The sequence below is a fragment of the Miniopterus schreibersii genome (assembly GCF_964146895.1).
Source record: "Miniopterus schreibersii genome assembly, chromosome: 16".
In the NCBI taxonomy this organism is placed as follows: domain Eukaryota; kingdom Metazoa; phylum Chordata; class Mammalia; order Chiroptera; family Miniopteridae; genus Miniopterus; species Miniopterus schreibersii.
The window spans coordinates 42,112,806-42,135,714 of record NC_138116.1 but is presented as its reverse complement, the minus strand read 5'-3'; the positions used below and the strand labels follow the sequence as shown (position 1 = coordinate 42,135,714).

Here is a 22,909-nt window from a genome sequence, read left to right as displayed (position 1 = left end):
ATACTTAAATTACATTGTTCCATGTTAGTTAAAAAATAAGACCCTACAGTAATACATTCCACTTTGGCCCTGCCATCATTTATGCTATTATTACCATATAATTACTTCTATTTTTAAAATAAACTCCACAATAAATTTTTATTATTTTTACTTTGAACAACCATATTTTAAAGAAATTTGAAAGTTAAATTTTTTTATTTTATATTAGAACACATACTTACCATTTTCACACTTTATTTGTTTGTTTAGATCCAAGTTCCCATCTGATATAATTTCATTTTGCCTGAAGAATTTCCTTTAATAATTCTTTTAAAGCAGTTTGGCTGCTGATGAATTCTCTTGGCTTTTGTTTTTATGAAAAAAATTTATTTTACCTTCATCTTTGAAGGATATTTTCACCAGCTATAGAATTCTGGGCTTACACTTTCTTCCAGCTTTTAAAGATGTTGTTTGATTATCTCCTGGCTTGCATAATTTCTGGCCAGAATCCCACGCTTATTCTTACTTTTGTTCCTTTCTAGCTACTGTGTCTTTTAAACTCTGATTTAAAGTGTTTCTCTGTATTGTGGATTTTTAGCAGTTTGATTAGGATGGGTTTTGAGGGGATGGCAGTGTGTGTGCGAATGAGCACATGAATGGGCATTCATCCTCTTGAACTGTGTGGGACTTCCTGGAGCTAGGAATTTATAGTTTTCATTAAATTTGAGAAATACTCAGCCATTATTTCTTCAAAAGTTTTGTTTTCCTCCCTTCTTTTTAAGACACTCCAAGTACGTGATGTTAGACCATTTGACATTGTACCATAGATTACTGAGGCTCTTTATTTTATTTTTTTAGTTTAAAAAGCCTGCTTTGACTAGGTTAGCTTGGAGCTCACTAATCTTTACTTCTCCTCTGTCTAATGTGCTGTTAATCCCATCTAGTGAAATTATACAAGTATATATTGTATAAATATATATTGTATATTTTATCCATAAATTCCATTTGGCTCTTTTTCACTCTCCCATGTCTCTATTATGTTCTTGTCCTTTAAATGCTTGGGCATAGTTTGCTAATGCCATAATATATTTGCTGTTCATAGGCTTGTTTCTGTTGACTGAGTTTTCTCCTGATTATGGAGAAATGTCTGCTTCTTAGCGTGTCTGGAAATTTTTGATCAGATGCTGGACATCATGATGTTCTATATTTGAGTGTCTTGATGTTGTGAGGCAGTTTAATTTCTCGTGGTGTAGTTTGATGTCTTTGAGGCCTCTTTTTAAGCTTTGCTAGAGTGAGTTTTCAATACCTGCATTCTAGGGATTGTTCAGCCCCATCTCTAATGTGCGACCTCTCTGGGGTCTCCATGGAAAGCTCCAGGTGATTACCAAGAACTCTCCACTGACTGGTGCAAGTTCAAAATGACTCTCCACTCTCTGTGGGCTCTGGAAACTGTTCAGCTGACAGTCCTGCCATCACTCCTGCCAAGGTCTGTGGAGTGTCCAGTGTATGGGCAGCCTGTCACTCAGCGAAGACTCCAGCAGACCCCTATGTGGATTCGTGGGGCTATTTTCCTGCAAAGCTTCCTTTATGCCAGAGTCCCGCTTCACAGCTTCAAGCTGTTTCACTGCCCCAATTCCGATCTCAACTCGCCGGCACTGCCAGGCTCTGCTCGGTTTTCATCTGTTTTTTCCTGTCAGAGGGTCCACCTTACTTGTTTCTCTTCTTTCAGGGATCAGAGTCTTGTGATGTTTTTTGTCCAATAACTGAAAACTGTTTCATATATTTTGTTTAATTTTTTAGATGTAAGAGGCTAGGTCTAGTTTTCATTTCTCTACCCTGGCTGGAGGCAGAGCCTGTCTTGAGTTTTCGAGTATTTCTTGGGCCATGACACTCAATATTTTTGATCAGTAATGACCAAAAATACAAGGCATTGCTACGCTGTTGTCTTCTATTTGGTCTTCCTGAGTGCCATGTGAGAGGCTGGCTGGATCTGGAACTTCAGTGTGGCTGGGAATGTCTCCATGTGACACCTACCACCATCTACACAGAGATCTAAACCTGTGAACTTTAAACACCTGAGCCTTATGCTTCAGGTTCTAGATTCTAAATTACATCTCATCCCTAATTAAAAGAAATATCACTGGGTACTTTTGTAAACTGTGCTGATTTTCTTAATTCATATGTCTCCCGTGGCTTATGAACCTCTGGGTCTTCGCACATCACCCTGTGGAGAGAGGACCACGGGTCAATATTGGACAAGCATAGGTCCCTCAAGATTTCAACATAATAGGTGTTGGGCAAACACACGTGGCTGTCCCACGCAGGGAAGTCCTTGGCTGGAGGATCAAATGAGGCCTTGGCTTTTAGATCTTGACTGTCACGGACTGAGAAGAGCCTTGTGAAGCTTCTTGCTGAAAGAAAACTGACTGGATTATTTCTAGATTTGACTTGGCGAGGGGCTTGGGACTAAGAGTAGCCTAAGGTTCACTATGAGCACCCTAAGGTCTCAAGTTGCTTTGAATTGGGTACTTCAAGAGGCAGTGTTTAAGCTTCAAACTTAAGCGAAGAGCTGCAAGTGGTTATTGAGGCTTCGCTTTTACCCCGCGCTCCCAGCGCCGGGGCCTGGAGGCTAAAGGAGGAAGCGCGGCCAGGAAGGGGCAGGCCCGGGACCTAGGGCGGTGGGCACCCCCCTGGCAGGGGGCAGCTGTTTCATCACATGTGGTCCGAGAGGATTTTTATTTGACCACAGTTGTACAAATAGATCCTTTCGTGGTTTAGATACCAAAGGCTTAAAGACATAGCTATTTAAATAACTGGTGTTTGTTCTGAGCAGGCTGTGGGACTTGGGTCTGGTTTGAGTTTCCCTTTATTAGTAAATGGGGCCATAGACATTAACCCCAAACAGAATGGTATTTAGACGCTGAAAGTATGTCCTACTCTATGGCAACCTTGGCTTTCTGGTCTAATAATGACCGACATTTTCAAATAATAAAATACTTTTACCTGGTAAAAATGACAAAGTAGATCTATGTGTTCTAGCGGGAGACGTCTAAAATATGTATCTTTAAAAATGCATGTTCTAGAACAATACTTATAATGATTAAGATAATTTATCTTTTTGTATTAAAAATCTCTGCATATGTATAAATGGTATATGTACATAGGTTTAAAAACAGTACATATGTTGTCATATGAAGAGGAAAAATGTGGAGAGATACAACTATTAATATTCACAGTGTCTAGTTCAGTTTTTGGGGGCAGAATGGATATTTATCTTTTATTTTATATATTCCTCTGTATTAGTAATTTTAGAAGTGGACATTTGTTGAGCATTTACTATGTGCCCGGAACTGTGCTAAGCATTCCACATACTTTGCTTTGTCTTACTCAAACCTCATACCTGAGTGGCTGCCCTCGACTGTCTATAGTGGAGGTGCTGATGGGTGGCAAGTTGCCAGGGAAGGAATCTAGTACTTGCCTTGAGCTGTGTTTGCATACTGACTACACCATTGCAACCCATATTGTGTGTTTATTTAGGATGACTTGGGGGCTGGGGTGCTGCCAAGCAACCTCTTGCTGCTAATACTGCTCATAACAATCCAAAGTAGTAAGTACTATTATTCCCAATTTAAAGGTGAGGAAACTGAGGCACAATGGGGTTAAGTAATTTGCCCAGTGCCACATAGTAAATAAAAGAGCCAAGATCTGAACTCCTATCTGTTAAGTGCATACTTCAGGCTCTTAATTTGAATTTTTTGTAAGATAATATTACCTATAATTTAAAAAATATTTTAAGAATTCAAATAGCCAATCTAAAAAGTGTGATTTTTAATACATTGGGAGACACAGAGATGAAAAAATATATATTTGGACTATATTATCACTTGTAAAGGTGGGTGACAAATTAAAACAAATCTGTATTAAGAGCACTGCTACTAATACTAAGTCAGATGTGGATTTTTATTTGTAAATTTTCACCAAAGATTAAATTATGTGACTGTCTATTTTTATCTTTTTTCCCCCTTTAAAACAGGAGAGATTTACAAGTAGTGTTTGAGCATCATGGATTGTTTAGGTTCTACTTTAACGGCGACTTATGCCCACCCTAGGCCAACACCAACCAACTTCCTACCGGCCATCAGTACCATGACATCAAGCTATAGGGACCATTTCCCCCACTACAATATGACTCATAGCTTGAGCCTTCCTTGGAGACCAAGTACCTACTACAAAGTAGCCTCTGACTCGCCAACCTTGGGCCCCTACAGCACCAGATCGCAGAAGGTGTCCGAGAGCACCATGCTCCCCTTCGTTTCCAACAGAACCACTCTCTTCACGCGGTACACCCCTGATGACTGGTATAGGTCCAACTTAACCAACTATCAAGAATCCAACACTTCCCGTCATAATTCAGAGAGACTAAGGGTAGATACATCTCGCCTGATTCAAGACAAATATCAACAAACGAGAAAAACCCAGGCAGACTCCACCCAAAATTTGGGAGAACGAGTCAATGACATAGGATTTTGGAAATCTGAAATCATTCATGAGTTGGATGAAATGATTGGAGAGACAAATGAACTAACTGATGTTAAGAAAAAATTGGAGAGGGCTTTGATGGAGACGGAAGCCCCTCTTCAGGTAAATAGACCTCATGATAAATGACACTGCATTGTTATGGTTATAACCCACTGGTTGAATTTCTGAGGTTATTCATTGGCTGAATTGTGTTTTATTTCACCTGTAGAAGTCAACCAGCATCAATAAAAATTTGTAACTGGTGTTAGTAATGGTAAGACGATGGCCATTTTTACACACTATACGGAACAACCATTTAAGCCGAAAGAATTCTGAATGCAAAGCAAAGGAGGCTAATTGCAGACACACCTTAGGACACAATGTACTTAAGAGAGGGGGAGAGGAAACTTTCCTCTTGCTCATCCCTGTCCCTGGATTAACGTAAACAATGTTGGGAGAGGTGGAACATACATGAAACCAACTATTTGTTTAGTCTGGGTCATGAAATGCCCCCTGTGCATGTTATGATTCCCTTTCAGGGCACATTGAAATGATCAAACGAGACTTCTTAGGAGATGGAGTTTGGTTGACGACAGAAACGGGACTGCGGTTAAGCCAGCTGGGGCCATGGAGGCCGCACTGCTGTTGCTTGCTGGCCTCTGACCACGCTTCTAAGTGGCTCAAATCGCCTTCAAGCTTCAGAGTGTGTGAGGGCCCCCCAACCTCACTCTATCCGCCACCGCTGTGTGTGTGTGTGTGTGTGTGTGTGTGTGTGTGTGAGAGCAGAGCTCATACCTGTCTCTTCATGTTCGCGTGCCTTAGTTGCCATGTGATAAGCATTTGCCACAGTTGTTTATTTGGCGGTGGCAGAGTTAGAGAATCCAGGAGCTGGCGTCTAGTGGGTGGATGAGTTTGTTGGAGACCCCTGCACAGTTACTTCTTTTTGTGCCCCCTCCCTACTAAAAACAAGCACACACAAATACATAGACCCATCAGAAATTTTAGAGAGGCTGATAAACACTAATGACGCCATTTTAAATAAACTCATCATGAATTGCTTTTTGGGACTGAAAGCCAGCCCTTTCAGACTTTCTCTGTGCTCTGCTTACTTTGAGGATTTCTGGTCTATTCTATTTTTAAAAAAAATATATTTTTATTGATTTCAGAGAGAGGGAAGGAGAGGGAGAGAGAGAGAGAAATATCAATGATGAAAATCATTGATCGGCTGCCTTCTGCACGCCCCCGACTAGGGATCGGGCCCGCAACCCAGGCATGTGCCCTGTCCGGGAATCGAACCCCGATCGCCTGTATCCTAGGTCAACGCTCAACTGCTGAGCCACGCCCGACCGGGCATCTGGTCTGTTCTATTCCGCACCCCATCCTAACCCCCACTTCCTTTAAATTATCCTGAAAAGAACTCCTTTCAATGATGACTGCTTTCAGTGAGATGGTTCTAGGTTGAAATTTTTTATGTAATTTTTGTCTAGTTGTTCTTGTGTGCTTGAACATTTACTATCAACACAGTATCAGAAGGTCCTGATTAAAATTAGTCACATAAACGGATACCTCTCAAAAGAGAAAATACATTGATAAACTCATATAAAAAATGTTAAAACTCAATAAACATGCAAATTAAATCAATGAAGTAACCATCTTTGGTCTATCAAATTATCAAAAGAATTGATAACATGTAGGCTTGGCAAAAGTGCAGAAAATGGACACTTTCATATATTGCTGTTAGGTCTTGGAAAGTAGAAACTCCTGGGAAGTGATTCAGTAACACATGTTAGAATAATCAGAGGCCCTCTCTACCATCAATCATCTTCTAGTAAATGTAAATTGTACTATTAAAAAAATTAAATTCACTCAAAGGTTTTGTTCAATGATATTATATCTGGATTATAATATGCATACTATTATATTTTAAATTTTTAAATAATGTAGCATTATAAAATTGTCCCATATCATGAAATGGTCTTTGAAGAAGTATTTTAACAATTACATAATGTTCTTTTATACTTACCTTATTGTTAGCAATCTAAGCTGTTTTCCATTGGTGTCATTAATATACTTTGTCTGAAAGAATATTTCATGAACAGGGCCTATCATTTAATGTCAACCCTCAAAAGCGTAATATAAAATTATAAGGACATTATAATCTCTGTTTTGTTAAAAACAAATAAACAAAACAGTGATAGGTGTATGGCTAAATCGTCTTCCATTTTTCTGTGGGTTTTTTTTTTAGTGGATAAGGCAATTTTATTTTTATAATTGGTATTTTAAAACTAATCACTAAGATTTTGGTGACAAAAATATGTTGGTGTTTTTCTTTACTCTTCTCAGTGGAAACTGTTTGGAAATAATATCTGAAAGACTCTGGTTATTGAAGTATTTCTGTAGGAGAAATTAATGCCAAGTAATTTTCTCAGATGCTAATTTGTGGAGATCAAGTAGATGCATCTGCTTCATCTGGTCAACTCTCCACATTAGGGATGTTTTCAAACTACTTTGAGGAGCTAGCTCTTTACCTTCTCACTAGGAGCGGGGGTTACGTAGTTGTCACGGTCGGTTTCTCGCTGTGTTTCCAACAAAACGGCTTGAAAAGTTGGTTATTGGGAGTATTTGTTGACCTGTTTTAGAAACAGGTCATTAGACACCTAGCCACTGACTTTAGTCAGTTCGTGTTGGTGGTGGTTACAGTTTGTGTGTCTGTAGGTGGCTCGAGAGTGCCTGTTCCATCGGGAGAAGAGGATGGGCATCGACCTGGTTCACGATGAAGTGGAAGCCGAGCTGCTGCAGGTGAGCGCGGGGCGGGGCCCGGCCGGGCGGGCGCTCCAGGGCGCCGCTGCGCAGCGAGAAGCCAGGCAGCCGGGCTTCCAGCACTCAGAGGAGCGACCTCCTCTCCGTTAGAGAAGTAGTAGGTGTTTACTTAGAGGATCTGAAAGGTACACAAAAGGATAAAGAAAGATAAAAATCACCCGAATCTCACACAGAAATCACAACTAATTTGGGAGTAGCTAGGCCTTTTTTATTAATCATACTTAGATACCAGCCAACTTAAAGACACACAGACATATCTTCAGGATTAGAAATATACAGTATATATGAATTTGTTTTTTGTTTTTTGTTTTTTTTGCTGGATCAATGCTCGAGGCTGATTATTTTAAAATATACATGTGGGAAGGCAGTGCTATTTCTAAAAAGACTTATGTTTTTTTTTTAGAGCAGTTTTAGGTTCACAGCAAAACTGAGAGGAAGGCACATATACCCCCCGCAGCTGCACATGCATGACACCCTCCCTTAGCAACCCCCCCACCAGAGTGGTGCATTTGCCACAATTGATGACCCTCCATGGATGTATCATCATCACCCAAAGTCCATAGTTTGCCCTTGGGGGTCACTCGTGGTGGTGTAGATCCTGTGGGTCTGAACGGATGAAAAATGACGCGCACCCACCATTGCGGAATCATACAGAGCGTTTTCACTGCCCGCAGACTCCTCTGCACTCTGCCTAGTCACCGCCCCCCAACCCCAATAGTGCTTTATTCATTTAAAAATTATATGGGCAGTTATTTCTCCCCAGCATCACATATGCTTTAAAACATGACTTTAATGGTTACAGTGTTTCACCACCATGTTTTCAAAAAACCAATCCTTTCTTTTTGAATAGTTATTTCCCTATCTTCTTTTTAATTTAATTTTTTTCCTATTTTGATAACATTACAGTGTAAAAAAGTATTATTGATAACTGTACATATTTTTTATTATTGCATTAGAACACAATTGATGTGACAAAGGGCCTAGGCATTCAGAAAGCTTTTGGTATGTAGCCAAATTGCCATCCAGAATCTTGTAGTTCTACCTGCGCTCCTTCCCATCGGATTCTCCCGCCTTGCTCCCCTCCCCCGATTAAGCAGGATTTAGTTCCAAGTTCTCTCGTCTTCACTTCCTAGCCTCGCTCCACCAGACCTCTGCCATATGTGCCTGGGGTCCTTCCTAATCTCGCCCCCCTTCCAGCCATATCCTCTCTTAAGCGTCGGTTCCACACCCCTAAGTACCTTTCAAACATACTTACAGTGTGACTCATTTTTTTGTTTCACATTCATGAAGCCTAAAAGTGCCCTGTCCTCTCTCCTGGTGCCTTCCGCCTCCCCCTTCCGTTAATGCTACCGAGGTCCTCCAGTCCTCGGCATTCCTTGCTGCCCATCGTCTCCCCACCTCTGTAGTCAGTTTCCAGCTCCTGCACACTGCTCCTCCAATTTGTTTCTCGCCTCTCTCTTTCCCATTTCATTCTCCCTACCATTGTTCTAAATCATCCTTTCCTCCCTCTTAGCTGGTGAATGTAAAATCCCCAAATAACTTGCTGTCACTGACATGTTCTCTACACAGTAAACTATAAGCCACTTCTAACAGCTCAGCTTCATCAGCTTGCCCACAGACACACCCTGGCATTTCTAAGAGATTTAATTTGAAACTTGGCTACTTCAGTGTTTCTCACACCTGTACCCAGTGAAGGCTCTTAAATTATCAGCGATTAGGTCCCACTTCCAGAGATTCTGATTCAGATCTGGAGTGGGGACATTTAAAAATGTTCCCCAAATAATTTTAATTAACAGCCAGAGTTGAGAAACACTTCTTTAAAATTATAAAATATTATTGATAGAAATTAATGATTATCTAAATAAATTATCGTACTATGTCCATATATTGGAAGACTTAAACAGTATTAAGATGGCAATACTTCCCCAAATGATCAGTATATTCAACACAATTCCTTTCAAAGTCTCCAGCTGACTTCTTTTTAGACATTGACAAGCACACCCTAAAACTTACCTGGAACTTCAAAGGATGCAGGATAGTCAAAATAAAATTTAAAAAGAAGAAAGTGGTAGGTCTTACACTTCTTGACTTCAAAATTTACTACAAAGCTGCAATACATGAGACAGGGTAGTACTGGCACTAGGGTGGACATAACCAATTAGTGGAATAGCATTTGGGAATCTAGAAATAAATCCTCACATTTATGATCAATTAATCTTCAACCAGGGTTCCAAGACTAGTCAAATGGGAAAGGGCTATTTTCTTCAACAAATGGGGCTTGAACAATTGGATATCTACATGCAAAGGACTAAAGTTGGGCCCTTAGCTCACACCATATAAAAAAGTTGAGTCAAAATGGATGAAAGACTTAAATTTAAGAGCTAAAACTGTAAAACTCTAAGAAGAAAACACAGGCATAAATATTTGTGACATTGGAATGGACAATAGTTTTTTAAATCTGACACCAACAGCACAAACAACATAAATAGATAAACTGGACATCATCAAAATGAAAAATTTTGATGATTCAAAGAACATCATTAGCAAAGTGAAAAGATAATCACAAAATGGAAGAAGGAAATCTTTGCAAATCATATATCTGATAAGAGACTTGTATCTAGAAAATGTAAAGAACTCTTACGACTAAAACAACAACAACAATAAATAGCTCAGTTCAAAAAAGGACCTGAATAGAGAGTTCTCTGAAGAGGGTATAAAAATGCCTAATAAGCATTAAAAAATGCTCAGCCACATGAGTCATCAGGGAAATTCAGATAAAACCACAATAAAATACTACTTCACACCCACTAGGATGGCTACAATAAAATGCTGATAATAGCAAGTGTTGGTGAGAAGGTCTTAGAGAAAGTGGAACCTCATACATGGCTGGTGGGAGTGTCAAGTGATGTAGCTGCTGGAAAATGGTTGAACAGAGTTGTCGTGTGGCTCAGTAACTCTGCTCCTTTGTATTAACCCAAGAGAAAAGAAAGTACCTGGCCGCACGAAAACTTGTACATGAATGTTCACAGCAGCATCACTCATAACAGCCATTTAGAAACAGCCCAAATGCCCGACGGCTGGTGAATGATTAAGTAAGTGTGGCCTCTCCACACAATGGAATGTGACTCAGCCGTAATGAGGAGTGAAGTGGGGCCACATCCTAATGAGTGATCCTTGAGCGAAGTGTGCTAAGTGAAGGAGCTGCCGCAAAGGACCACATCGTGCGACTCCCTTTACACGAAATGCCCAGATTAGGGAGATCTAGAGGGACTGAAAGTAGATAAGTGGGTGCCCAGGAGGAGGCTTGAGGGATTGGAAATTGGGGAGAGCTGCTAAGGGGTTTGTTGCCTCTTTGGTAGGTAATGAAAATGCTTTAAAACTGGTTCTAGTGATAGTTACACAACTCTGTAAATATACTAAAAACCATTGAATTGTACAGTAAAATACGTGAATTCTGCTGTATATGAACAGTATCTTAATAAAACTATTAAAAAAAACAACCACCACCAGCCAGGCATGGCTCAGTGGTTGAGCATGGACCTTGGATCCGGGAGATTGCAGTTTGATTCCCGGTCGGGGCACATGTCTGAGTTTCGGGCTCGATCCCCGTTGGGGGATGTGCGGGAGGCAGCCGATCAATGACTCTCATCATTGACGTCTCTCTGTCTCTCTCTTTCTCTCTCTCTCTTTCTCTCTCTCTCTCTTTCTCTCTCTCTCTCTTTCTCTCTCTCTCTCTCTTTCTCTCTCTCTCTCTCTCTCCCTCTCCCTCTCCCTTCCTCTCTCTGAAATCAATAAGATATATTTAAAAACACACACAAAAAAACCCAACAAGAATCAGGGCCTTAGAGGTAAGTATTTCCTAGGTCAGTAGCAGACACTGCTTTACCCCAGCATGACTGAGTCTGCAGTTAGAGTGATGGTTCATCAGTTGAGGGGGTGCCATAGTCTTTGCCAATTAATTCATGTAGTGAATGTGTCTTGTAGCCCACTCAAGGTAATGATATTGGCACATCTCTTATTTTACCAAAACAGGTCTTAATTTTTAAAATAACTAAATGAATATAATAATCACAAAAGAAAAAGATAGCTTTACAAGGCCTGCTTTTGAGACATGTGAGTAGAGTGAAGTATTTTCTCATGAATCCTTTGACTGTTACAGTCAGCAGTAGTCACCAAATTCTTACCTTATGGCTCCTCTTGGGGAATTGATCAGGATACTGTAGTGATGGTATTCCCAGGCCATGCTAACTCTTGGACTTTGAGGCCAAATAAACCTTTAATAAATAAAGGTTTAACAATGGGGACAGTGTCAAAGATCTTTGGTTTTAGACAGTTAGATCTTTCTGTGTTTAATCATCTGACATTCACCATATGACATTATTTAAATTCAGGTATAAAAATTATTGTTGAAGTATTTTTTATAATAAAGTCTCATTAAGTGCCCACTAAAAGTCCTAGGAATGCCCACTGTGTGCATTGTGTACACATAGTATAAAAGCTCGCTAGGATTTGGGGGTTAAGTGGCATTTTTAAAGAATTACTCCATGCATCTTCTGTCAAGACCCACCTCAGTGAAATAGCCACACACACACACACACACACGCACACGCATACGCACACGCACACTGCCCCCTCCCCGAGGCATAAAGATGAAGACTGGTGCACAACCTGCTGTGAGAACGGGGAGAAAGCTTCGCTGCCTGTAAGGGCAGGAGGATCTGAATGTGCTGGGGATTTAGTATTTCATTTACTTCATTAATTTAGAGTATCAAGAAGTCAGACAGTAAATTGCTGAAATAACTGTAGGCTTGTTCAATATTTTTATGTTAAGAAAATTAAATAAAGATAAGACTATATAGTTGAGTAATAATTAATATTGGAGTGAAGGACTTTATAATCAAATTAACAAAGGCAGAAACTAAAAGGAGATACTTATTTGATAGTTTAACACTATAGAAATCATAAATGTCTATATATCAAAAATACCATGCACAGAATATAAGGACAAAGACCAAACTGTAAAAAAACCCCACACCAAACACAACCATATATATAACACATACATGACATATATGATGGGAAAGGATTAACTTTAAGTATATAAACACATAAGTTAATAAAAAACACAACAGAAGAAGTAAACAAGCACAAAAGAAGAAAGCCAACGGTGGACAGATACATAGTCCTAGAATTAACCGACAAATCGGGCAAACGTGCTTTCTGGAGGGTGTCCTGTCACCTTAGCGGAGACCGAGAGGAGTCCTGATGGCTGCTCAGTGTGCGAGCTCAGGAAACGCACACTCATGTATTGTAAATGGGCACAGCTTTTCTGAAGGGCAGTTTGGCTGTACTTGTTGAGACCTGGAAAAGGTCTTTCGGCAATGTCTAAATATTTATTGAAGTTTTTCATCACAATGCTGTTTGACGCCATGGGGAAATGTTCAAGTTTAAAATTAAAAAGCAAACCACAAAGGAGTATGCATAATATGATCACTTTTCACTTGAAGAAGTTGTAACAATTTTGTGCACTCTTTAAATGTCTTCTTGGTACTATTTTGAGTTCCTAGATCTTCTAACATGAATATGAATTTCAGAAGAAACTGAATGTTTATTTAAAAAGCTCTGACATCACAGCAGCATCAAAACGCCACGTGTGTGGTCAGGCAGAGCGCGTGGCTAGCAAAGGTGTTTGCACAAGGCTGCGAGCTGGGCTGCGGGGCTCAGGCGGGACAAAAGGGGCAGGGAGGCCGCCTCTGTCTGGGCCGAAGAGCTGGGCGAGTTGGGGTTACACGCACTGCCAGAGGCAAGTCCCTTCTCACTGCCCTTTTCCGCTTCCTGATTTACCGTGTCTTGGAAAAATAGTTTATATTCAACCTTGCACATCGCCAGAATTTTGTTTGTTTAGAACCAGGGATTTTAAAAACCCTAAAATTTTACCCCTGTCCCAACTTTTTCCATAATATAATTTCCCTATAGCCCCACGAAGGAGGAATCTCAGTGGGATATTTAGATCGCAGTAGTACAGGGCATATAGGTAAATAAGTGGATGTGAAGCTGTTTGCTTGTTTTACTTGACTGTTTTACCAGAAACAGAGTTTTCCTTTATCGATGTTTTATTACACTCTTGACTTTGAATGCTGTGCCCAATAACAGAGACATTAATGTGTGTTTTTTCAATTGAGTAGGAAGTTGATAGTATTCTGTGTTGTCAAGAAAGGATGAAGCTGCACTTGGACAAGGCCGTTGCCCAGCTCGCGTAAGCACTTTGCCCCTCTCTACAGTGTGGAACCTGTTAGGAAACTATGCTTCCTTGCCTCCCATTCAGACTTCTCTTAGCTTCTTACGAAAGGATTTCTTATATATGGATACACAAACACACACATACATGCACACACATTTTTATTTAGAGGTAAAAATGAGTACTTGGAGTACTTGCTTTAAATTTTTATTTAAAAAAATAATTTGAGATTTCATAGAAAGGATCTCTTCCGTAACTTGGAGTGTGGCTAAGATTTCTTTGAACTCAAAAGACTTATTTTTTGAGAAGAGATTAACTTGTGTATGTTCAGCCCAACAGTTGGAAGAGTAATGAATTGTGGTTCACACAGTGTCTGCAATGTGGTAGTTCATTCAACAAATACTAATTGGGTGTTTGTTGAATGACCTACTCCCTGGGTGAAGATACCGCTCACCTGTCGCTGATGGCCAGCCCTGGGCCTGCCTCTGCCAGGCTCCTTTCTGCTCCGCATGGCAGGAAGCACCATGCCTCCCAGAGCCCAGCGAGGCCTCCCTCCCAGGAGTGTGGTTGGGGAGGCACGCAAGCCTGGGAGCCCACCCACCCCGACCTTTTCTAAGCACTCTGACTACTGCCCTGGGTGTTAATTTTGACGCTTGGTTTCTCTCTCCTAGACAACTTGTCAGGCCTTCATGGCCACAGATTGCAGATAGAGGGGCTGGGCTGTAAATGCCTTGTAATTTCTCATAAGGAATGGAGCAGAAAGGGGCTAGGATGTAGAGGTCGGAAGGGAGACAGAAAGAGAAGCACAGATGTGGGCAGATTACTCTAAACCAGTGTCCTATCTGGAACAATTTGTGTTTTAGGAAGACGGGCTCCGGTCCTGGGGCTCCAGATACCTGGCTTCTGTTAACCTGAGCCTCTCCTCTCCAAGCCCTGTGGAAGGGGCCTTACGGGCAGGGTTCTAATTGCTCACATGTATGGCCATCTCCGGGGAAGGCTCCCTTTAATGAGAAGTTGAACACTGTTAAAAGGAGAGACCTGGAGAGCAGTAATAGGGGGGTCTCAACACAGAAGGGCAGTCACCCTTCCTCTTAGAAAATCATTACCTGACCTTGAAGCTCCGTTCCTCCCTCCGTGTCGCAGAGCCAACAGAGCGTCCCAGCACGAGCTGGAGAAGGACCTGCACGATAAACAGGTGGCTCACCGTATCGACGACAAGTGCCACCACCTGCGGAACACGTCGGATGGTGTCAGCTACTTCCGTGGAGTGGAGCGGGTTGACGCCACGTAAGTCAGCGCACGCCTTCTGGGATTTGATGCTGTTTAATCTGCTCTCCTTTCTTTCTAAATGGTGCAGCGTACAGGCTAAACCAGAAGACGTGGGGGGGTCCGGAAAGGTGGCCGCCGCGCCTGCCTGGCAGGGTCTCCCGCCAGCTCGCCGGTTCGCAGTCAGGCCTTGGCGCTTGCATCCTGTGCTCTTTTGGAAAAGAGTGCTTGTTATTCATATTTCTACCTGTGAAAGTAACACCTGCTTGATGTAGAAAACCTAGAAAGCACAGATAAACGTAAAGAAAAGTGCCACCTGTGCCCCATGGCCTGGACTCAGTGGGGGGCAGGTCGAAAACAGCTGTTGGTTTTGATACCACTGAGGGGTGAACTTACTCTGTCCAAGGCTGCTTCGCCCGGCCTGGCGCGCAATCCTGGGTTCATGGTGTTTTCCAGTCATTCCCTTTTAAAATAATCGACTCGATTAAGATGAAGCTCACCACAGTGAATGCATTTAGTAGAAGTGTACATTTTGATAGATGTTGACCAGTTTCTATGCCTATGTAGCCACGACCACAGTTAAGATAAAGAATATTTTTATCACCCCAAAAAGTTCCCTTGTGCTCTTTTCCACACTCATGCCCCCTCCCCCTTATAAAAACCCCAAATGGATTCTGTCCTGTGGGGCTGGTCACCCCAAAGCTGCCCCTCTCAGCGCCTCTGTAGCCGGAGCAGTGTGACTTTTAGATTCTGCGGGTGTGAGTCAGACCAGACTCCACACGTTCCAAGTGGTCCCCAGGCGGTGCCTCTTCCTTGGCCCCAGGTGAGCGGGAGGCACCTTCCTCCGTCCCTCAGGGGCTGGGTGGGCATGGTGGAGCCACACACTCTGCCCATGGAGCCCTCCATACGGGGCCTCCTCCATCTGCAGCACAGACTCTTCGCCACCTCTCAGAATGACAGGGTATGGAGCAGACAGGGTGCCACTTGGGATCATTGGGGCCTGAGCTAAAACCTCTGGCCAGCAGTAGGGGTCTTGTTTGATCCCTTATTACACCAACAAGCAAAGAAGTGTCGCCCGTGAGCCTGCCACTGGAGATGCTCGGTGTTAACAATTAGCCATCCGTCCTTCGGATGCCGTGCCGATCGTGCGGACACGGACTCAGGCTTTCTGGCGCCGGCGCTCCGCGCCTGCTGCCCGAGGAGCGCGTCTGCCTATTGCCCTCGCGACGTAGCCATGGCTGGTGGGAGTGTTCTTCTGCAACACGCGTTTGCCCGCGCTATGGGCTCCTTTTTAAAGTGCGCCCTAATTTACTCAGTTTTGCCTTTGAGCGTCGGGCTGTTCCGGTTTTTCAGGGATTGGTATAAATACTGCTGAAAAGGAGAACCTTCACATATACATCTTTGGAGCACTGTGTCCTCGGGGTAAAGCTCACCTGCCTGCTCGGTCAGCACGCTTAGTGCTGGAAGGCAGGCGTTAGCCCGGCCCGCGGGCGAGGACATCGCGGGCCTGCGGGGAGCGTCGTGCTTCCAGCCCTGGGGATGCTGGACAGCAGAGTGACTGCAGTTAACACCGTGTGTATATTTGAAAGTTGCTAAGAGAGTGACTCTTCAAAGTTCTCATCACAAGAAAAAGTGTATAATCATATGAGGTGATCATTGTGCTTATTATTTTGCAATATATACAGATATCAGATCAATATATCATCTGCCTAAAACCAATACAATGTTATAGTCCGTTATGTCTGAATGAGAATATTGCTCGAGGTGACATTTGGGGTGAGCACTGGAGGATGCAGAGGGCCTTGGTGACCGCTGACTGCACCCTCCGCGTGGTGCGGGTTCAGCGCTCCGACCGCAGGAGGTGGGGATCTTTCCCTGCACGCGCTCACCAGCGAGTCCGTGTTCTCATCACTCCGTGCTTTGTGCTGCTGTTTTCATTCGTCTCTGATTATTCCTGAGGTCAAGTGCTTTCACGTGCTTATTAAGCTGGTGGGACACCTTTGTAACCAACCCACCACCCTTACCCTTCGCCAATCCATTTTTCCTCCCCACACTGGCAGAGGAGGCCCTTTATGCTTCGGACTTAGAGAAAATTGGTTAATAGTAAAATGGGGAGCAATTAGAAACATTTAAAATAAGCTTTGCTCCAATGTTTGCTCTTTGTGCACTGAAGTCAGGGTCAGCGGTGTGGGTTCTCTTGAATGGGACGAGTGACTGCCGATTCATCATTATCACCTTGCCTGGTTCCATATCCTTTTTCCAGGGTCTCAGTGCCCGAGACCTGGGCCAAGTTCACAGATGACAACATTCTCCGCTCTCAGAGCGAACGCACGGCCTCAGCCAAACTAAGGGACGACATTCAGAACCTCTTGGTGGTGACAGCCAATGAGATGTGGAATCAGTTCAACAAAGTGAACTTGGCCTTCACTAATCGCATTGCTGAGACTGCGGACGCTAAGAACAAGATTCAGGTCCACTTGGCAAAGGTGAGTCAAGCGCCGGCCGTCCCCTTCGCCGACCCGATGGGTAGAGCAGGGCGCTGGGACACAGGTCTCTCACCACTCCCGAGAGCCGTCATGAGGCACACGACCTCCTGGCCGTACCGACCAAGAGAAATTAAAAACAGTACAAATTGCACCGTTTATTTTAGCAAGGTAGCCAGGTGTCAAATTGAAATTGGAATCCACTGGTTTTGGGAACACAAAGAATGCACTATGTAATAAAAGCTTCCTAGTATTTTTAACAGAAACAAAAATATTATTAAAGTTTAATGAGTCACTGTATGTAACTAGGAAGTGAATTTATTATTAGAACATATGGCAGGAATGTTTTCTGTTAAATTATTTCAGGCACTTTGTTTTTCTGGAATACAAGCCAAATCCTGCAAACTATTAGGTAGTTCAAAGTGTTTCTGATGTTAAGCTTTTCTAGTGCTCTAAGTAGGAGTTTCACAAGGACAATAAAATGAAGGCTTCGATCAGAATCCGTGTGTCAAGGTCACGAGGAGTTCTTTCCTTAGTATTGGAGCTCTTGCTATTTCTGTGGATTATGCTGCATGTGTTTAGCGTTTATTTTTAAGAATCTTACAAGTCAGTCACGTCCCTCGAAGGTGATACTAGCCAGTCGAGGGCACCATGTTTTCTCGGGGTGCAGCGGTCCCTCTCATGGCGCCTCCTTCGGGCAAGACTATTGAGTCAGTGCGCTGCTTACTGTGAGGGGTAGAGCAAAGTATAAAATGCAGTGTTTGTTCCCAGGAAGCTTATATTTGTAGAGAAGAGGTGCATACATAGGAAAAGCTCGTGAATAATTAACAACAGAAAAATTACAAATTGTGGTTGCGAAATAAATAACAAATGTAGGAAGTGTGTTGGAATCTGGAAGAGGGAGTGAAGGTGACAGGTGAGCAGCATCTTGAAGGAAGCCTCAGGGGGTAGCCAGTCAGCCCTGAATTCGGCTTTGTGAAGGGACCCATCGCTGGCACGGACGGTGTGCTCTGGCAGAGAAGCTTGGGAAGGTAGGTTGGAGCCAGACTATAGGGCACATTTATGGACAGGTATCCTGGAGGCAGCAAGAAGCTGCTTAAAGGCCTCTGGGAAGATTGACGTGACAGAGTCCCTTTGTTCCCCCCAATTTTATTTACTACTGTATTCGTTTACTGGGGCTGCCAAACAACGCATTACAGACTAAGGGGCCTACACAGCAGGAAATCGCTGTCCCACAGTCTGGAGGCTGGAGGTCCGAGGTCAAGGTGTCAGTGGGGGTGGTTTCTTCCGCCCCCTCTCCTTGGCTTGTAGATGGCCATCTTCTCCCTGTGTCCTCACACGGTCTTCCCTCTGCATGTGTCTGTCCTAATCTCTTCTCATAAGGACAGCAATCATATATATTGGCTTAGAACTTAGCCTAATAACCTCATTTTAACTTAGTTATATCTCCAAATACAGTCAAATTCTGAGGTACTAGGGGTTAGACATGAGTTTGGGGGGTGGACAAGAGGGTAGAATTCAGCTTCTCAAAGCTACACTCCAGGTAGGCCCTTTGGGGTGTGCACACATGACGACACGGTGACCTCGCTGTCTTGTATCTCGCAGTGAGACAAGACATCTGTAGAAAACGGTGAGTTCCATCGGAAAGGTGCAGGATAAACCCGGGAGCTACGGACACTGTGTTGATTGTTTAGCAGAAGAAGCAGTTGTTTCCAAGGCTGCGAGAGACAGGAAGCTCCAGAGCCTGGCCTGGGTGGTAGGGACAGTGTAGTGACTGTAGAAGCAGATTGTTGGAGCGCAGGAGAGGTCAAAGGTTAGGGGACAGATTTGAGTTCCTGGCTCACTCGAGCGCTGAATCTGTGCGCTACATGAGAGCTCGGCAGAGGGCTAGAGAATGGTCTGGGGACAGCCGCTTGCCTGGAAGTGAGCAGGAGTTAGAGAGGCACTTAATTAGGACAGCAGTTGGCCAGAGAAACTAAGCAGGCGAGGGATTCCAGGAGGGGAGATGTCAGAGAGGCCTTGTCGTTAGCTTTGAGAGCACAGTCTTGTGAGGGCAGCGAGGGCCAGAGACAGTAGAGGCCACTGAGAGATTAGGCGAGCGGGAGTGCAGGAGTGAGCAAGGCCACTGGAGAGCACATTTGCAGTGCACTTGAGGAGAGAGCACCAAGTGGAAGCTCCCGGACGGCGCTGGGTGAGGGAGTGGTGGGGAAGGCACATGGTTTTAAAGGCATTTGGCTTGGGTGTGTCTCCAGGCCAAAGGAGAGGGGCAGGGGAAGAGGGAGAGCGATGGAAAGGGGATGCGGAGAATCGGGAGGGCAGAGGTCAAGTTCAGAGGAGAAGAAAGGGTTTTCACAGCACAGAGGACGGGCTCACAGGGGGACACCAGGAGAGGTCCAGGCGTGCGCAATTTGGGGGACCTCTGTAAGAATAAAGGGTATAGAACCAGGGCTCTAAAACTGCCAGTGCTCCTCCCCTGCAAGTGAGCCCTCCCCAGCTTCACCTTGATTTGCTTCAAGGCAACCCCTCCACTGGCAGGAAGACATCTCTGGGAGGCTAGTGAGGAGAGAGCAGAAGAGAAGAGGCGAGGGAGCATTGACGTGAGGAGGGAGGTTAGGGCCCCGCCAGCCTCACGGCATCACTTTTCTCAGTTACACACAAACGTGTGCTGGTAAATATTGAACAACTGGTGATCTGGACAAACAAACAAACAAACAGACAGACACACTCCAATTTGTAGCGTTTGTCCCTCTGCTGTAAACTCCCAGCCTGGCTGATGTCCCCTCACTGGGAGTCAGGAGGGAAGCCGTGTGCAGTCCGCTCCCCGGGGCAGCGGGAGAGCTGGGGCCTCGCACTGAGGCTCCCTGGGAGGCGCTGGGGCTGGGAAGGAGCAGAGCCTGCTCAGGGGACCCCCCCCCCCCGGAGGCAGGGGCCGGCCCTGCATGGCAGGCAGGAGGAAGGAACAGGTGGGAAGCCGGCACAGCGTGACTGCCGGCATCTGCTGCTCTCCACAGACACTGCAGGAGATTTTCCAGACGGAGATGACCATAGAATCCATCCGGAAGGCCATCAAGGAGAAATCCGCCTTCCTGAAGGTGGCCCAGACCAGGCTGGACGAGCGGACCAGGAGGCCGAACATAGAGCTGTGCAGAGACATGGCGCAGTTGCGGTGAGGGGCGCGCCCTGGGCAGGGGGGATGTGGGGCCCCTTTGGGACAGTCCACCGGCCTGCCTGGCGCATGTTCTTTATGAAAGCGCTCGGCCAGCACGCCGGCGATGAGGAGGAGCACGGTGACGCTCTCCGTGAGGATCTCTGAAAGCACCGGTAGTGGGGAGCTGGCGCTCATGGGCACGGATCAGGCTCGCAATGAAAAAAGCTCTGAGACCTGAGACGGATGTTGGTGGACGCACATGTGGGTGCACTTAATCCACTGAGCTGTGCACTTAGAAGTAATGGAGATGGTGTATTTTGTTATATATATTTTACCATAGTTTTTTAAAAAAGGAAATGACATCAACACTACACACAAAAAACCGATAGCCATTTGGCCTCCTTCAGTGAGGCCAAGGTGGATTTGGGCTCCTCAGCCTCCCCTGGGGTCTTCGGCGTGTTGGACACCCTTCTCTGCGCGGCAGGGTGGGGCGTGCTGGCTCGGCTGCGCATTTCCCAGGGCCCGGGGCTTGTCAGAAAAGGGACTGCGTTACAATCCGCTGACCCCTGTCTATCTGCTCACATCCGTTTGCTCTCATTGGCCCCGTTGGTGGTTAATATATCTGTTCTTGTCGTGAAGAGCATCCTCGAGATCCCCTAAAGCCCTAATGGACTTTTAGGGTCATTTCAGTGTGTTCTGCTCTCAGTAGAAATTGAGGACAGCTGGTCTTCATCAAGTGCGTCTCCAGCACACACATGGCAGGAGGAATCTGACACCACAGTTTATCTACTAAGCACTGCACGTATTTTATTACTGTTTTTACTTTGAAGATTCCTTTTAGGATGGGCTTGTAAGTAACTGGCCAGGGTCCCCATCCCCGTTCCAGTTCTGGCTTTATTCCTGATTTCCCAGTGCCTGCTTCTGTCTGTCCTGCCTGCCTTTCCTCATTGCTGCTCTTAGGGCGTAGATGCCTCTTCGCAGAGGCAAAGCAGCTGCAGGAACAAAGGGGCAGCACTGAAAATCCAAACGTGTTCTGGGGAGAGATGCCACCAGTCCGTCTCCCTGGTCCCTGGGGCAATTCCCGAATCATCACAAAGGCTTTATCCGAGGGGTAAAACGACTGGGAGCTTCACCAAAGAAACAAGTGCAGGTGTTCTGGAGGGAGAGGAAAGGGTGACCTGTGTGGGGCCAACGGTGATGAAAGTGGTAGTACAGGTGGTGGCGGAGGTAAGGAGACAGCTGCCGCCATTCAGCGGGCTCGCTCTGTGCGGCCGCCGCCCGAGCACTCACCCGGCCGCCTCCGCGTCTGCGGTTTACAGTGAGGGAGCTGAGGCGAAGGGGCCGAGTGGCCTGGCCCGTGTGGCCCCTGGTGGAGGGGAGGCCAGCCGCGCGCCTCTGCTCCCCACCTTCCACACGGTGCTCTTTTCACCATTCCCTACCACGTGCCTGATCTCGTCCGACCTTGATGCCCACGTGGGATGAGCCAGCGAAGCAGGTGCTGCATCCTCCACTCTGTCTCAGAGGGCGAGACCGCGGGCCCCCCGAGGCCGTTCCTGCCCCACGCTGCAGCACGCGGCGCGGGATTGCCCGCCTCGGATGCTAAGAAGCACGCTTCAGAACGCATGAGAGCGGGTTAGCTGCGTTTCTCCCAGTGGAGCTGCTGTTTTAGGCCGTGTTTCTCAAAGTGAGTTCCACAGAGCGCCTGCTCACACAGAGCCCATTTTTGGGGCACGCTGCGCTCCCCCCAGAGGCCAGGTGGGCCCCGGCTGGCCAGTCTGCAGTGTCTGTGTGCTCCTGAGGAGCCGGACAGGGAGAGCGCACGCATTTGGCCAGTTAGGATTGGCTCACAGGTTGTGGCTCTCTGCGAATGTGATTAAGACAAGCTGAACTGAAGTTTCACGCTCTGAAGAAGTGTCCCGAGTCTTCACGAGAGGGACAGGAACTCAGACTGCCACGAGACAAACCCAGGGGGCTCCCTAAAAGGGTCTGAGGAGAGCCTCGGTCTTGTCTGGCTTTGGAGCGATCAGACAATGGGGCATTCACGGCCGCTTCTGAACAGCTGAATGGTTCTCACTCTTTTCTTCCTTCACAGCTAAACAGAAGTGGCTTTTCCTTGACTTCCTGTCCACTTTGTAGTATGTCTATTTCCTCTGCTCCTTCATCGACTTCAGGACAAAACCTACTTTTGTTTCTATAAAGATTTCTTGTTAAAATAGCGTTGCCAAAAATATGGTCCCAGAGTAGCAACAGCGGAATTTAGGATTATTATTGGGGGAGGGGCTGCTTTTCCTCCTCGACTGATCACTCTGAAAGCAGCCCTTTGGCCGCTAGGTGAAGAAAAAACAAGCCCACAGACGCAAGGGAGTGGGGGCTGAGAAAAATTGCTGTTTTCCTTGCAAGACTTTTATTTTCATTTAAAATTTTCTAAATGGGTCCTTTCAAAAGTAATTCTAAACA

The 22,909-nt window shown here is 45.1% G+C and overlaps 1 protein-coding gene across 1 annotated transcript in view; it reads left to right on the top strand.

Moving 5' to 3' along the window:
- The window catches only part of TEKT3 (tektin 3), a 32,347-nt gene that overhangs the window by 5,039 nt on the left and 4,399 nt on the right, over positions 1–22,909 (top strand). Inside the window, exons 2-7 of the mRNA XM_081161909.1 lie at positions 4,013–4,620; positions 7,213–7,296; positions 13,503–13,573; positions 14,699–14,842; positions 17,085–17,307; positions 20,316–20,470. Of these exons, the coding sequence (XP_081018035.1) occupies positions 4,042–4,620; positions 7,213–7,296; positions 13,503–13,573; positions 14,699–14,842; positions 17,085–17,307; positions 20,316–20,470 (1,256 nt within the window). The 5' untranslated portion in view covers positions 4,013–4,041. The remainder of the gene's footprint in view (positions 1–4,012; positions 4,621–7,212; positions 7,297–13,502; positions 13,574–14,698; positions 14,843–17,084; positions 17,308–20,315; positions 20,471–22,909) is intronic.